The sequence below is a fragment of the Eleutherodactylus coqui genome, chromosome 7 (assembly GCF_035609145.1).
Source record: "Eleutherodactylus coqui strain aEleCoq1 chromosome 7, aEleCoq1.hap1, whole genome shotgun sequence".
Lineage (NCBI taxonomy): Eukaryota > Metazoa > Chordata > Amphibia > Anura > Eleutherodactylidae > Eleutherodactylus > Eleutherodactylus coqui.
In genome coordinates, this window is record NC_089843.1 from 52,452,034 (window position 1) to 52,468,848 (window position 16,815).

At 34.5% G+C, this 16,815-nt stretch overlaps 1 protein-coding gene across 1 annotated transcript; it reads right to left on the reverse strand.

Moving 5' to 3' along the window:
• Positions 1-8,317: 8,317 nt before the first annotated feature.
• On the reverse strand, positions 8,318-16,124 carry NKX1-1 (NK1 homeobox 1). Its single transcript, XM_066574611.1, has 2 exons — positions 14,950-16,124; positions 8,318-10,023 (listed from the first exon to the last, which is right to left on the reverse strand). The coding sequence occupies exons 1-2, from the start codon at positions 15,392-15,394 to the stop codon at positions 9,233-9,235; spliced, it is 1,236 nt and encodes a 411-aa protein (XP_066430708.1). The 5' UTR covers positions 15,395-16,124; the 3' UTR covers positions 8,318-9,232.
• Between the last annotated feature and the right edge of the window lie 691 nt (positions 16,125-16,815).

The window sequence follows — 16,815 nt, forward strand, 5'->3', positions numbered from 1 at the left end:
GTAATCATATCTCTGCTGGTGTAATCATGACTCATTTAGACTAGTAATACTAGTAATCATATCTCTGCTGGTGTGATCATGACTCATCTAGACTAGTACTAGTAATCATATCTCTGCTGGTGTGATCATGACTCATCGAGACTAGTACTAGTAATCATATCTCTGCTGGTGTGATCATGACTCATCGAGACTAGTACTAGTAATCATATCTCTGCGGGTGTGATCATGATTCATCGAGACTAGTAATACTAGTAATCATATCTCTGTGGGTGTGATCATGACTCGACTAGTAATATTAGTAATCATATATCTGCTGGTGTGATCATGACTCATCAAGACTAGTAATACTAGTAATCATATCTCTGCGGGTGTGATCATGATTTATCTAGACTAGTAGTACTAGTAATCATATCTCTGCTGGTGTGATCATTACTCATCTAGACTAGTAGTACTAGTAATCATATCTCTGCTGGTGTTATCATGATTCATCTAGCCTAGTAATACTAGTAATCATATATCTGCTAGTGTGATCATGATTCATCTAGCCTAGTAATACTAGTAATCATATATTTGCTGGTGTGATCATGACTCATCTAGAAAGTAGTACTAGTAATCATATATTTGCTGGTGTGATCATTAATCATCTAGACTTGTAGTACTAGTAATCATATCTCTGCTAGTGTGATCATGACTCATCTAGCCTAGTAATACTAGTAATCATATATCTGCTAGTGTGATCATGATTCATCTAGCCTAGTAATACTAGTAATCATATATTTGCTGGTATGATCATTACTCATGTAGACTAGTAGAACTATTAATCATATCTCTGCTGGTGTGATCATGACTCATCTAAACTAGTAATACTAGTATTCATATTTCTGCTGGTGTGATCATGACTCATCTAGACTAGTAATACTAATAATCATATCTCTGCTGGTGTGATCATGACTCATCTAGACTAGTAATACTAGTAGTTATATCTCTCCTTGTGTGATCATGACTCATCTAGACTAGTAATACTAGTAGTAATTATATTTCTACTGGTGTGATCATGACTCAAGATTACTAGTAGTATTACTAGTCTAGAGTCACGATCACAGCAGCAGAGATATAATTAGTACTAGTATTACTAGTCTAGATAGCTAAAAAGTAGTAATCATAGCTCTGCTACTGTGATTCCAGCTCATCTAGATTAGTAATAGTAATCATATCTCTGCTGCTGTGATCATGACTCATCTAGACTAGTAATACTATCAGGGGCGTAACTATAGGGGATGCGGTTGCGCCCGGGCCCAGGAGCCTTAGGGGGCCCATAAGGCCTCTCTTCTCCATATAGGGAGCCTAGTGCTATAAATAAAGCCTTATAGTTGGGGGCCTTTTACAGGTTTTGTATTGGGGCTCAGGAGCTTCAAGTTACGCCTCTGATACTAGCAATCATATCTCTGCTGGCGTGATCATGACTTATGTAGACTAGTAATACTAGTAGTAATCATATTCCTGCTGGTGTGATCATGACTCAAGATTACTACTGGTAGTACTAGTCTAGATCACCCATGATCACACCAGCAGAGATATGATTACTACTAGTATTACTAGTCTAGATATCTACATTGTAGTAATCATATCTCTGCTGGCGTGATCATGACTCATCTAGACTAGTAATACTAGTAGTAATTATATTCCTACTGGTGTGATCATGACTCAAGATTACTAGTAGAATTACTAGTCTAGAGTCAGGATCACAGCAGCAGAGATATAATCAGTACTAGTATTACTAGTCTAGATAGCTAAAAAATAAGTAATTATATCTCTGCGACTGTGATTCTAGCTCATCTAGATTAGTAATACTAATAGTAATCATATCTCTGCTGGTGTGATCACGACACATCTATACTAGTAATACTAGTAGTAATCATATATCTGCTAGTGTAATCATTACTCATCTAGACTAGTAGTACTAGTAGTAATCATATATCTGCTAGTATGATCATGACTCATCTAGACTAGTAATACTAGTAGTAATCATATATCTGCTAGTATGATCATGACTCATCTAGACTAGTAATACCAGTAGTAATCATATCTCTACTAGTGTAATCATTACTCATCTAGACTAGTAATACTAGTAGTAAACATAACTCATCTAGACTAAGAATACAAAAAAAAACATGCCTTGTGCACAGAAAAAGTACAGTGAAATACGTGACACGTGGGCAAAAAAGCCTGTTCAGAGTGCAAATACGTTGCGCTGAAGTGCACACAAAAGCTCATACACCCGTGTGAAGCTGCCTTCTATGGGGACCTTCGGTGTGAAAATGCGCACAAAAGTAGAGAATGCTGCGGTTTTTGCGCACGCACAAAAAATAGAAGTAAGAATGAATCCATTGAAATGGGTTCTATTGTCTGCGTATCATGCACAAACTTTGCCGGCGTAAATATGTCCGTGTGAGGCAGGCTTTAGTCTAGGGAAACTATTTATATAGACTAGTAATGCTAGTAACCATAATGCAACTGTTGTAAAGTGCAATTGTAGACTAATAATACCAATAACTAGAGTTGAGTGAATGTACTCTGCCCAGCTTGATGCTCATTCGAGTATTAGCGTACTCGATGGTGCTTGTTACTCGAACGAGCTCCTCCCGGCTCCTCCCAGCTGTGACGCGCCAGTTTTGGCCCCTCCCCGCCGCGACGCAGCGCGCGTGATTGGCTATTTTTTTTGGGTAGTGGGAGAGAGAGAGAGAGAGAGAGAGAGAGAGAGAGAGAGAACAAGCCAAGAAAAAAAGAAAAAAGTTCGGGACCCGGCGTCCCACATACAAAAATGCTCGAGTCTCCCATTGTAGTCAATGGGGTTCGTTACTCGAGTACAGCTCTCAAATTTTCTGAAAAGCTCAACTCGAATAACGCGGACCTGAGCATTTGGGTGCTCGCTTATCTCTACCAATAACCAAATTTCTGCTGGTGTGAACATTGATTAAAAAAACTAGTAACACGAATAACACTAGTAGTAACCTTATTACTGCTTTTATAAACTATTGGTCGAATAGCATGAATATTGCATGAATAGCAATCATATAGTTGTAGGTGTGGACCATTCATGTAGACTAGTAACTCCTGTAACCCTATATTTGATTGTGCGAACTGCTCCTGTGGACTAGTAATGGGGTTATTCATGTAGACTAGTAATACTAATAACTATACCACTGCTGGTGTATAGATTTATTGCACAGACTAGTAATACTAGTGGTAACCACATCACTGCTTGTGGGAACTATTCATGTACACTACTATTTTGTCATTTACTAGCAAATATATCGCTGCTGTGAACACTCAGTACTAAAAACTAGTGTATAGCAGAGTGTTGGAGAACTCCTTCTGTAAAACAGCAGCACTAATCGACTTATACTGTACTTGATTATATAATAGTAGTAATAGTAACCATATATTGTACCTCATTAAAGAATAGCAGTACTAGTAACCATACACTGTATGTGATTATAGAATAATAGTACTAGTCACCATATATTGTACCTGATTGTAGAATAGTAGTGCTAGTAACCACATACTGTACCTGATTATAAAATGTAGTACTAGTAACCATATACTGTACCTTATTACACAATAGTAGTACTAGTAACCATATACTGTACCTTATTACACAATAGTAGTACTAGTAACCATATCCTATACTTGATTATAGAATAGTAGTACTAGTAACCATACACTGTACATGATTATAGAATAATAGTACTAGTCACCATATATTGTTCCTGATTATACAATAGTAGTACTAGTAACCATATCCTATACCTGATTTTAGAATAGTAGTACTAGTAAACATATACTATACCTTGTTATATAATAATAGTACTAGTAACCATACACTGTACCTGATTATAGAATAATAGTACTAGTCACCATATATTGTGCCTGATTGTAGAGTAGTAGTACTAGTAACCATATTCTATACCTGATTATAGAATAGTAGTACTAATAACCATATACTGTGCCTGATTATATAATAGTAGTGCTAGTAACCATGCACTGTACCTGATTATAAATAGTAGTACTAGTCACCATATTATGTACGTGATTCTAGAATAGCAGCAGTACTTACCATATCAGAGCTTTCTTGTATAAACTAGTAGTCACATATAAGTTGTATGAACTGCTTATGTATTCTAGTAACCAATTGTAGACTAGTACTACTAATAACTATATCACTGCTGGTGGTAACATTAGTCATGCGTACTAGTAGTAACTAAATCACTGCTTATGTGCATCAATCATGTAAACTAGTAGTACTAGTATTACCATTACCTGCATCAGTACTAGTTTGAGCTGTTTATATAAAATTAACCATATAGCTGTTTGTGAGAACTGCTCCTGTACACTAGTATCTAACTGCATGGACTATTTGTGCAGGCTAGGAATCCTAGAAACCTGATCAGTGTTGGTAAGAACTGCCATGTAGACACAATATACTAGTATTCACAGGTTGGATTCTATGAACTACTCATGTAAACTGATAATAGCATCCATAAATCATTGTTTGTAGGAACAATACATGTAAGTAGTAGTTCTATTAACCATATCATTGCTGATGTCAACCATACATGAAAACTAGCAGTAATAGTAACCATATCTCTACTGATATGAAATATACATGTATCTATATTACTAGTAACCATATCTCTACTAATGTGAAATATACATGTATCTATTATTACTAGTAACCATATCACTACTGATGTGAAATATACATGTACTTATTAATACTAGTAACCATATCACTACTGATATGAAATATACATGTATCTATTATTACTAGTAACCATATCTCTACTGATGTGAAATATACATGTATCTATATTACTAGTAACCATATCTCTACTGATGTGAAATATACATGTATCTATTATTACTAGTAACCATATCTCTACTGATGTGAAATATACATGTATCTATTAATGCTCGTAATCATATCTCTACTGATGTGAAATATACATGTATCTATTATTACTAGTAACCATATCTCTACTGATGTGAAATATACAGGTATCTATAATACTAGTAACCATATCTCTACTAATGTGAAATATACATGTATCTATTATTACTAGTAACCATATCTCTACTGATGTGAAATATACATGTATCTATTAATACTAGTAACCATATCACTACTGATATGAAATATACATGTATCTATTATTACTAGTAACCATATCTCTACTGATATGAAATATACATGTATCTATTATTACTAGTAACCATATCTCTACTGATGTGAAATATACAGGTATCTATAATACTAGTAACCATATCTCTACTAATGTGAAATATACATGTATCTATTATTACTAGTAACCATATCTCTACTGATGTGAAATATACATGTATCTATTATTACTAGTAACCATATCACTACTGATATGAAATATACATGTATCTATTATTACTAGTAACCATATCACTACTGATGTAGAATATACATGTATCTATAATACTAGTAACCATATCACTACTGATATGAAATATACATGTATCTATTATTACTAGTAACCATATCTCTACTGATGTGAAATATACATGTATCTATTAATACTAGTAACCATATCTCTACTGATGTGAAATATACATGTATCTATTAATGCTCGTAATCATATCTCTACTGATGTGAAATATACATGTATCTATTATTACTAGTAACCATATCTCTACTGATGTGAAATATACATGTATCTATTAATGCTAGTAATTATATCACTACTGATGTGAAATTTACATGTATCTATTAATACTAGTAATCATATCTCTACTAATGTGAAATATACATGTATCTATTAATACTAGTAACCATATCTCTACTAATGTGAAATATACAGGTATCTATTAATACTAGTAACCATATCTCTACTAATGTGAAATATACAGGTATCTATTAATACTAGTAACCATATCACTACTGATGTGGAATATACATGTATCTATAATACTAGTAACCATATCACTACTGATGTGAAATATACATGTATCTATTAATACTAGTAATCATATCTCTACTAATATGAAATATACATGTATCTATTAATACTAGTAATCATATCTCTACTAATGTGAAATATACATGTATCTATTAATACTAGTAACCATATCACTACTGATGTGAAATATACATGTATCTATTAATACTAGTAACCATATCTCTACTGATGTGGAATATACATGTATCTATTAATACTAGTAACCATATCACTACTGATGTGAAATATACATGTATCTATTAATACTAGTAACCATATCACTACTGATGTGCAATATACATGTATCTATTAATACTAGTAACCATATCTCTACTAATGTGAAATATACATGTATCTATTAATACTAGTAACCATATCACTACTGATGTGAAATATACATGTATCTATTAATACTAGTAACCATATCACTACTGATGTGGAATATACATGTATCTATTAATACTAGTAACCAAACCATTACTGATTACTAGTATTAATTAATAGATATACATGTATCTATTAATACTAGTATCAATATCAGTACTGATGTGAATTCATGTAACTAGTCTTTCTAGTATGACTGCTAGTGTGAACTATATAGGTAACTAGTAGTTCCATTAACCATATCACTGCAGATGTCAAGTATACATTAAGATTACTGTAGCAGTACCAGTAACGATATTACTGCCGGTGTGAACTATATATGTAACCGGAGGTTCTATTAACCATATCAGTGCCGATGTCAACTATACATGTAAACTTGTAGTAATAGTAAACTTATCACAACTGATGTAAACTATACAAGAAAACTAGCAGTAGTTACTAGTAACCATATCAGTGCCGGTGTGAACATTGCTCGGACTGTTGAATCCACCAGCATACAATAGCTCTTGAATCTTGTAAGATCACCTACAAATACAATCAATTTATCCTTCCAGCTGTGAGAAAAATACATCTAAGAATGAAATACTATAAAAATGGGATGTATTGTAGCAACATAAAACCCTGTAATCCATGTCTCTGCTGTCGGGCGGCCGCTGCACTTTGTCTCTGTTTTAACTTTGAATGTTTGACCATCTATGATAGTTTTTAGCTAGTTTTACGGGCACCGATCAGCTTGCTATACAGGGATAACTTCGGATCGTTAGGGGAAAAGTAAGAACATTTTCTTCCGGACAATAGTGTAAAAATGTAAAAAAAAAAAAGGATATAGCAACAAATAAAAAAAAACATGTAGCAGCATATTTAATACACGGTATTTCGTCAGTTTTACCAAAATTCTAGGAATTTAAACAAACCTAATATTTTATTTCGATTTTTTTTAAATATAAAAAAAAATTATAATATTTAATTTATCTTTATATCTATTTTACATTACACTTTTAAGCTGCAAATACTTTTAAATATCAACTATGTCTCTTATTTTAAAAATGATATAAAAATTAAGAGTATATGATTATTGTCATTGAATTGCTATATGTAATTGCTATTCTTTTTTTTTGGGGGGGGGGGACTATAAAATGTAGTTATACATTTTTTGCTGTCACTTTTATTATTAGATAATTATTATTATTAATGAATTGAGATTGCAATAGAATATTTAATAACATTTTGAAATAGATAAATATAATGTAATAAAATAATAATATAGCTAAACATATAATGTAAATAACTACCATACAATAATAGTTAATTGCATACAATATAAATATTAAAATCATATAATAATAGAATAAAATGAATAGTAAAATGAACTAATATTACATATAATATTCTAGAATAAATGATACTAAATAAAAATAAAAAGTAATGTTAAATAATACAGTTAAATAATCATATAATTAAATATGTAATATAATAAATAATCATGATATCATAGTGATTGCATAAAAATATAAATAATAAAATATCATATTTTTGTAATACTATTCTAATAGTAATTGCAATTAAAAATAAAACAATAACATTAATAAAAATATAGTTATAATAATAAAATATAAGCAGCAATGACAAAGAAGAAGAAACACCCCAAGAGAAGATAGATTTGTATTACAGTTTATTGTTCAATGTTTAAAGGTCTCAGCAAAGTGCTTGAAATATTCTCTATACAATAACGCCCTATTGTCATACAATTAAATATAAAAAATTAAACATCATCATCATCAACAAATATTTACACAAATAAACAAAAAATGTAAAATTACACTAAAATAACAGCAGTTTGACTGGATTAATAATTACATTTGAAACCATTGACTTCCTAGTAAAATCTGTAGAAGAACGTTCCATACAGAATTTCTAGAAAGGGATTTTTTTTTTTTTAAATCAATTTTATTGAATGCATAAATTCTATATATACTGTATATCGTGATATCACGAACAAAAGGGTCATTGTATATTTCAACAATGCAGGTTATTACATACAGCCACTTCCTAGACTCCTATTTACCTGAGAGGAAAATGGGCACAGAATATAAATGTTTTTATGATCTTTTTTAATTATTTTGTTTTGTTTTCTATGAAAACAAGTCACCGAAATGTAAAGAAAACATTATTTACACATTGATCAATACTGAAAAAAATCTGAAATGATTTTCTTTTTGGAGAGTTTAGGGAATTCTATATGGATTCCCAGACTGCAACAAGGTATATAGTAGATTAAAGTGACCTAAAATGAAATATACTGTGTGTTGGTTTATATGAACACAATTACCTATGTCTTTAATGTGGATAACTCTATGAGGAGAGTTGGTGACTCTTTGTGCCAAAAATGCAGTTAAAAAACATAAAAAAGCCCAAAGCAATAATATAAAGTGTATTTTTTTTTACAATTTACAGGGACATGTGAATATTCTTATCATGTGATGCTCCTCTTTAAATTTTGTTGTACACATATGAGAGTGGAAAGTCCTTTTTAAAGTGCTCCCCATATTAAATCAATATATAAGTGGGTTTATAATCAGATAAATCACAATTAAAGGTGCTGTGCTTCTAGTACATATCAGAGAGTAGTAAGTTAATGAGCTGCACAAAAGAGATGTAAATACATATGAGACAGGCTGAACTGTTTTTTTAGATTGCCATGTTTTAATACATTTGCCCTCCTGGGATATGTGTTACTGAAGTCAGGATGCATTGTCCAGTCTAAACAGACTTGTGCTTTGTCCAGTGGATAGTTTAAGTCTATAGAGTCAGTGATTGCACTTTTATAAGTGTGGGGCATAAAATGCTGGGGTTCCATAAGACTGAGCCCCCAGGACAAAGGGTGACAGGACTGCAGCTGGGCCTGGCAGGAAGGGTAACTGTGCTGTACACATGAGCCCGTTAGGTGCATGGGATGCATAAGCTGGGTGTCCATGCATGCCCAGTGTGCTGCCCATAGAAGGGGAATGACTTAGTGGGCTGAGCCCCCCATTCATATTTGGACCTCCAATCCCTCCTCCCCCATGATTAGAGCCTCCAGTAGGGGCACTTGTGTCTGCTCCGGGATTCTGCTTCTTCCACTTTGTGCGTCTGTTTTGGAACCAGATCTTGACTTGAGTTTCGGTCAGACTTAGCGATAGCGCCAGATTGAGTCGTTCACAAACTGAGAGGTATCTTGTAGACTTGAACTTATTCTCTAGAGCCACCAGCTGTTCATAGGTGAAAGCTGTTCGAGCTCTCCTGGGTTTGCCAGACTTGGAGTCAGAGCCTGTTCTCTTCCTCTTAGGTTTGCCATGTTGGCTCTGACCTTGATTCTGTTGGTTCTGGTTCTTGGCATTACCTTGCTGTGAGCCAGAGGTGTTAACATGATTTTCTAAGCCATCCTCAGACTGGGAGGATCCAACATCACCAGACTCCTTGTCCACTGTACCAGAAGGAGTGGAGTTACTGCTTTCTTCACTGCAGACCTCTTCATCTTCTTCATCCTCTTCTTCCTCCAGGTCACTACCAGGACTGGGGCTAAAGTCTTGGTTTTGACAATCTTCTCCAGCTTGTTGGTACAACTCTCCATCCTCTGTAAAGAGAAAGTTTTCATTAGAGGGCATACTACCTGTTGGTTGTCATCAAGTCATCGATAAACCATAGGATGTCATCAAGTCATTGATAAACCATAGGATATCATCAAGTCATCGATAGACCATACGATATCATTAAGTAATCCATAGACAACAGGATTTCAACAAGTTACCGATAGACCATAGGATATCATCAAGTCACCCATAGACCATAGGATATCATCAAGACATCCATAGACCATAGGCATCATCAATACATCCACAGACCATAGGATATCAAATCATCTACAAACCATAGGATATCAGCAAGCCACCCATAGACCATAGGATATCATCAAGCCACCCATAGACCATAGTATAGAGCCATATAAAGCAGCGCAGTCATCAAAAGAAAAATATCAACAATAGGTTATGTTAAAAAGTCATCAATAAAGCAATAGCGTAGAATGATAGCAGAATCAATAGCAAATACCATAGAGGTACAGTCAATATTATCACAGGCCATCAAAAGTCAATGTATAAGCATAAGCATCAGGACATGTCATGGGGTTGTTACTAGTCTATATAAGCAATAAGGACTTGGGAGTTGAGGGACTTTGGCATTTTAGGGCAGGTTATCCCACTATAACTAGAGTCTAAGCTGCTTAATATTTTAATCCTCCGGGTAAGTGTACCACCATTAGTGTACTGCCAGGATCTGTGGACTGTGCCAATATGTAGGCTGACAATGTGTTTCATGAGCAAATATTGATTATCATTGCCAAACCCTCTATGGCCATGCCAATAAATGGTTTACTATAAATGTTTAACTGCTGCACCACTGATTTCTAATGGAGCTACAACTACAGGGTATATATATATATATATATATATATATATATATATATATATATATATATATATATATATATATTCAAGAATAACACATACGCACATGTCAGGTGACCACACGAGTATTAGCTGGAATGGCTATACACATAAATTATACAGTGAGAGGAATACATTATATATTTGCAAACTATATCAAATCACTAATGAATTATAACTGGACAGAAGCAGAATCACACACACAAATAGTGTCAATGTACATACACACAGTGCATATGTATACTACACTGGCAATAGCTACTCTGCTTTACAGTGAGTGATGGCTGTGATCTGTATCTAGAAGCACAGAATCATGGAACTTGACAAATCATCTGCAATAGGAGAAATGGTTACTAAAGTGTATTTACTTAGAACATTATATGACCAAAACCCTAAGAATCCACATCCGTCCCCATGACTGCAGGGTCATATATTACTGGCCTTGGACCATATATAAAAATATGCTGCTACTAGGTATATAAATGTTATATACATAGACAGTACTGTGTAAAGCTTTAGACACATGTAGAAAAAGGCTGCAAAGTAAGAATTTTTTTTTACATAGAAGGCTTCTGATTGGCTTCAGATTTATTCTGCAGCAGGACAACAACCCTAAACATAAAGCCAATGTAATTAACAACTGTCTTCAGCTTAGAGAAGAACAAGAAGTCCTGAGAGTGATTATATGGCCCCCAAAGAGCCCTGATCTCAACATCATCCAGTCTGTCTGGAATTACATGACGAGACAGAAGGATTTGAACAAGCTCTGTGCTTAGTACCTAAAGATGTTTGGAACAACCTCCCTGCCGGGTTCCTTCAAAAACTGTGTGCAAGTGTAACTAGAATAACTGATGCTGCTTTAAAGACAAAGTGCCTTCACACCAAATATTGATTGGATTTACATTTCTCTTTTGTTCGTTCACTTTGTATTTTATTTGACAAAAATAAACAATCAACACTTTTGTTTTTGAAAGCATTCTTATTTTACAGCAATTTCTATGTATTAGTATTATTATTTGTATATGTTTTTTGCATTATTATTATTTTTATTATTGTTTTTTTTAACTACATTTACTTCTCACTTACATAGTTTTCAGCACAAGGGCTATAATGGTGATAGTATGTGTCTTGGTTGCAATGGTGTAAATCTACATCCTCTATACCCAGGAGAAAAAAGATTATATATTAGTCTCTAAGTCCATGTACTGTGTACATGCTTACCTCTTTCTGTCCATATAACTTCATATACACTACATGGTGTCAATATACAACTGTGCAACCAGGAGGCAATCACTGCGGTCCTGCATGAGTGCACAGCACTGAGAACACGTGTACTGCCTACAACCAACTGCTACTCTACCACACACTGTCATGTCTGTTACCAACCAGCCAGGGAGTTATAGCAAATAGACATGGACAGAGGATAGAAGTGTTACCATAATGAGAAGTGTGTATCTGTGTCTTTCTATCTATTCTATATATACACACATACGCACTTGCTTTTTATTATGGGAACACCTATATCCTCTGCCCATGTTCATTAATTAATATATATATATATATATATATATATATATACACAGAGATGTGATAGCTACTGTATGATAATATATATTTGGTTTAAGACTGAAAAGTGTTTTCTGCTACTTACTTATTGTTTTCAGTACCAAACATTGCATGGAGCATCTGATACAGTTTTTAATACACATCTGTATGCATATATACACATTTGTATGTAATAGTGCTGTTTTTCTGTGATGAATAAATAAATAAAGATTATAATATATTGCATTTTTGATAACGGGATCCTTTTAGTAAGAAAAAGAGGTGAAAGTAAAATCCTACTATAATGAAGAGTTAATAAAAAAATAACAGTACAAAAAAGTAATAAAAACAAAAAATAATTCATTTAATTTAAAAATGAACGTGTGTGCATATATATGAAGAATATAACAAAATTAAGGAAACAGAAATATCCGGAAAAAAAAAAAAACTATGAGTTTACATGTTTAATTTTGAAATGTTTGCTCTTTAATTCTGGTTCTTAAAGAAAAAAAACCACCAAAAAATAATCACTATCAATAATTAGAATTTTTGAGAATGCTTCCTATGACATACGTTGTCCGGAAGGTGATCGCCCAATTGCAATTCTGCTGAATAAGCTAAATACCGTACAAATTAAAATAACATGTATTAATGGAGGATTTTCCACAACGAGCTGATGAGTTTCACGTCGAGTCCCAGTTTAGTTCATCCTAGAATTTACATGAATACAGAGGTGTGCAAAAAAATTGAATCACCTGCTCCATTCAGTGTTTGATACTGAAAACAGTAAGTAGGCAGCGAAAAACCTCTGTAGACTTGTAATATAATAAAACACTTAAAAATATAATTTAAAGAACATTTAGAACAGTCCACGGAGGTTTTATGCTGCTTACTTTTTCTTTTCAGTATCAAACACTGACTACAACACGTGATTTATTTTTTGCACACCCCTGTAATTGTGTTTGCTAACGAGCATGTTTTTTTTTTTAAATTAACAAAAATAAATAAATAAATAAATAAAACAATAAGAAATTATGAAAATACTTGAAAGATATTTTCAACTATTATCAAAATTTACATAGTAAGATAATTCTGAAGGCTGAAAAAAAAAGGCTTAGGTCCATCTAGTTAAGCCTATTTCTACAATGTTGATCTAATATTTTACATATATATATACACACACACACACACACACACACACACATATATAATTATAGTTGATCATTTTACTAGGCTATTTACATGTATTACCATTTTAAACTTTCTTCCCATAGGAATTTATTTATTACATGTACTCTTTCTAAACCGGTTTTCCCTGTATCGCACTATAATACCGCATTGTTTTCAAAACAAAAGAGATAAAAGTAAATACTACGGAATATATACATGTTCTACACATACTATGTATATGATTGCACCTAGTCAATCTATGTAGAGCATGTAAGTATATATAATTTAGCCACCGCTGATCGGTGAGAGATTTCCCAGAGAGTCTTGGATGCTGACAATAAGTGTAATGGATTGTAATCGAGTCATTATCCTGATTGTGACCCTATAATTTAGATGTTGGGGAGAGTGGAGGCTGCTGGTAAGAGATATGCAGCATTCGATAATAGGATATCGATCGGGCACACTGCTGGCACCAGGGCCGATCCCCCATTATCCACAATCTACCCCCGATGGAATGGAAGGAATTTAATTGTTTTCTTACAGATAAGAATTTTTTTGTCCCAATTATTCAGATTTCGCCTAAATACAAAACAAAAACAAGAAAAATCAACAAGAGAAAAAAAAGAAAGAAGAATATGAAAATATGAAATTTCCCACTTTAGCCATAAATAGGAGGCCACTTGACCCGTGGCTTTATACAGATTGAATTACTACAACTCTCAACGTACCTTTTAGTGAGTTTTGACCACAAAGGCTGTGGAACTACAATTCCCAACATGTCATACTTCACATGGGCCAGTGTCTTACTGTAAAATATCGAAGTCATTCTATATCATTACCCATAACGAAAAACCCTATATACTTGTGGAAATATAACTCACAACCGGCCACTGAATATATCGAACTTGGACCCTATATGTTATTTAAGTGTAAGAGTCATAAGGTACCATATACACAAGTAGTCATTCATGACTGTCATATATTATATAGAACTAGGACTTATAACTGGGGGAATTACAAATCACTCCTATCATCTCTGGCAGAGATTATGGATAGACAACAGGTGGAAACCTATAATGTAGATATCACAGTCACAGGTCATGCTGCGACTTCTAGTTCTAGGAAAGCATACAATAGCACTTCATAGGCGATATCCCAATGAAAGTACCATGGACAGAGACAGAGGACAGAAAGAGAGAAGGATGGAATACATAGATAGATAGATAGATAGATAGATAGATAGATGTGAGGATATGGGAAAAGAAAAGAAAACAGAAAGAAAGAAAGAAAGAAAGAGAAAGAAAGAAAAGAAAGAAAAAGAAAAGATGCAGTGAGTTACTTACTTAGAACATCTGATGACTTTTTGCAGTTGTCAAAGTCTTCTAGGAAAGGTTTCTGGTTTGGTAAATCTATGGCCACGTCTTCTTGCTTGTCCTCTGCCCTCAGTATATAGTCACTGGACTTGTACACCAGGGTGCAGTGCCTCTGCTTGCTGTTGAATTTATTAGGGTCCAGGATGTCCAGGACTGAAAAAGAAGTGGTTCTGTGAACCACTGGTGGGGCTGGCACTATGCCCTCTTGTCCTGGAGTATTACCACTCTGACTGTCACCTTGCCTGTCCCTTGGGCAACCATACACTGGGTGGTCGTTGGCTGACAGTCTCTGCTCTCCGTGACTGTCCATAATCTCTCCACTGTGCAAGGTGCAGGAGACCGCTTCTACTACCACTGCTGCCTGTGCCTGGGGCATTGAGATGTCTACCTGAGCTTTGTCCCTACTCACATTCATTGCTCGGTCACTAGTCTTTAGAGGAAAGTTGCTCTTTCTTGTCTTGCAAACTTTCAGTACTTCCAGCTTAAATCTTGGAGAACCACAAGGGACACATAGCACCGGGTATCTCAGGAGGGGTCACTTTTATACTTGCAGCGCTTCTGGATTGTTGAATCTTTTAGACTTGGATTCCCCAACACCTTCTGAGATTCCTGTATCTGTCTAGGACTCTGGGGGTCCCTTTAATCTTGTGCAGCTATGAACCCAATCTTTGGTCAGACCTATGTTCCCCCAGAGCCTCCAGTGATTCTTCTATGGTCTCCTCACCCTTTTGGGATAATGATGAACTTGGCAGAGTCCAAGTTTCAACCTTGGGCTATTCTTCACCTTGTGAGACTTCCGGTGTCTTGGAACTTTAGATGTCTCCTTGAATGCCTTTTTTTGTGGAGCTGTCAACCCTTATGGGGGCCTGGCAGTCTTTGGACCCTCTACACCTTGAAATATCGGACTCTGTGTGGTGGTCCCCTTCTCCTTGTGGTAAGGAATCGGATCCTTTCTGTAGGACTCTTTCCCTGAGATCAGTGATGCTCCTGCACCTTCTGGTGATAGGAACTATTGCTCCAGCTGATGAATCACAATCAATGAGCAGGTTATAGTGCTAAGATCTTGATACTTCTACTAAGATCTCATTTTTATTCTTAAAGAAACCCCTTGCCATAAGTGGAGTGAGCAGTGTGAGGCAGCAGTGTGTCCTCCTCAGGAGCAGATGGTGGAGTGTGAGGTGTGATGCTGGGTGATACCCTATGGCTGGCTCAGCAGCTCCTTCCTCCATTCATCTGTGCAGCATCTAAATAGCCTTATTTGGAGAAGTGGGAGGTGATGGGATTTCTTCTTAAATAATTGCCAAGATCAATAATAGCAGGAACTTCTCTACACAATGAGAGCATCAGATCAGATAGGCTGAGCAGCATCCCCGGCTGCTGACTAAATGGATTATAACTGTTACTATTGCAAAATGCACTTTGTGACAAGGTAAAATATGAGGCCGGAGCTGACTAGGGACATCACACCATATACAAGTGCAGATAATTGTAACAACAATTGTAACAACATCAGATGTGGTATAATCATAGGACAGACACTAAGAAGACCCTTCAGAGACCTACATCCATAAAACAGCAAAATGTATGAAAATGTATATTTATCCATGAATGTATCTATCTAATTATCTATTTATATCTATCTTTATTCATTTACCTATCTTTATCTATTTACATCCAATATTCTATCTATCTATCTATCTATCTATCTATCTATCTATCTATCTATCTATCTATCTATCTATCTATCTATCTATCTATCTATCTATCTATCTATATCTATATAGAGATAGATCCCTAGATAAAAATAAAAACTTATGTAGATAATATTCAGACAGA

What these genes read in the sequence shown, in the direction of transcription:
- NKX1-1 (XM_066574611.1), bottom strand. Translation starts at nt 15,394, where the DNA reads ATGAATGTGAGTAGGGACAAAGCTCAGGTAGACATCTCAATGCCCCAG. An exon ending in AAAGTCATCAGATGTTCTAA is followed by an intron (nt 10,024 to 14,949) that starts GTAAGTAACTCA and finishes TTCTCTTTACAG; the next exon opens with AGGATGGAGAGTTGTACCAA.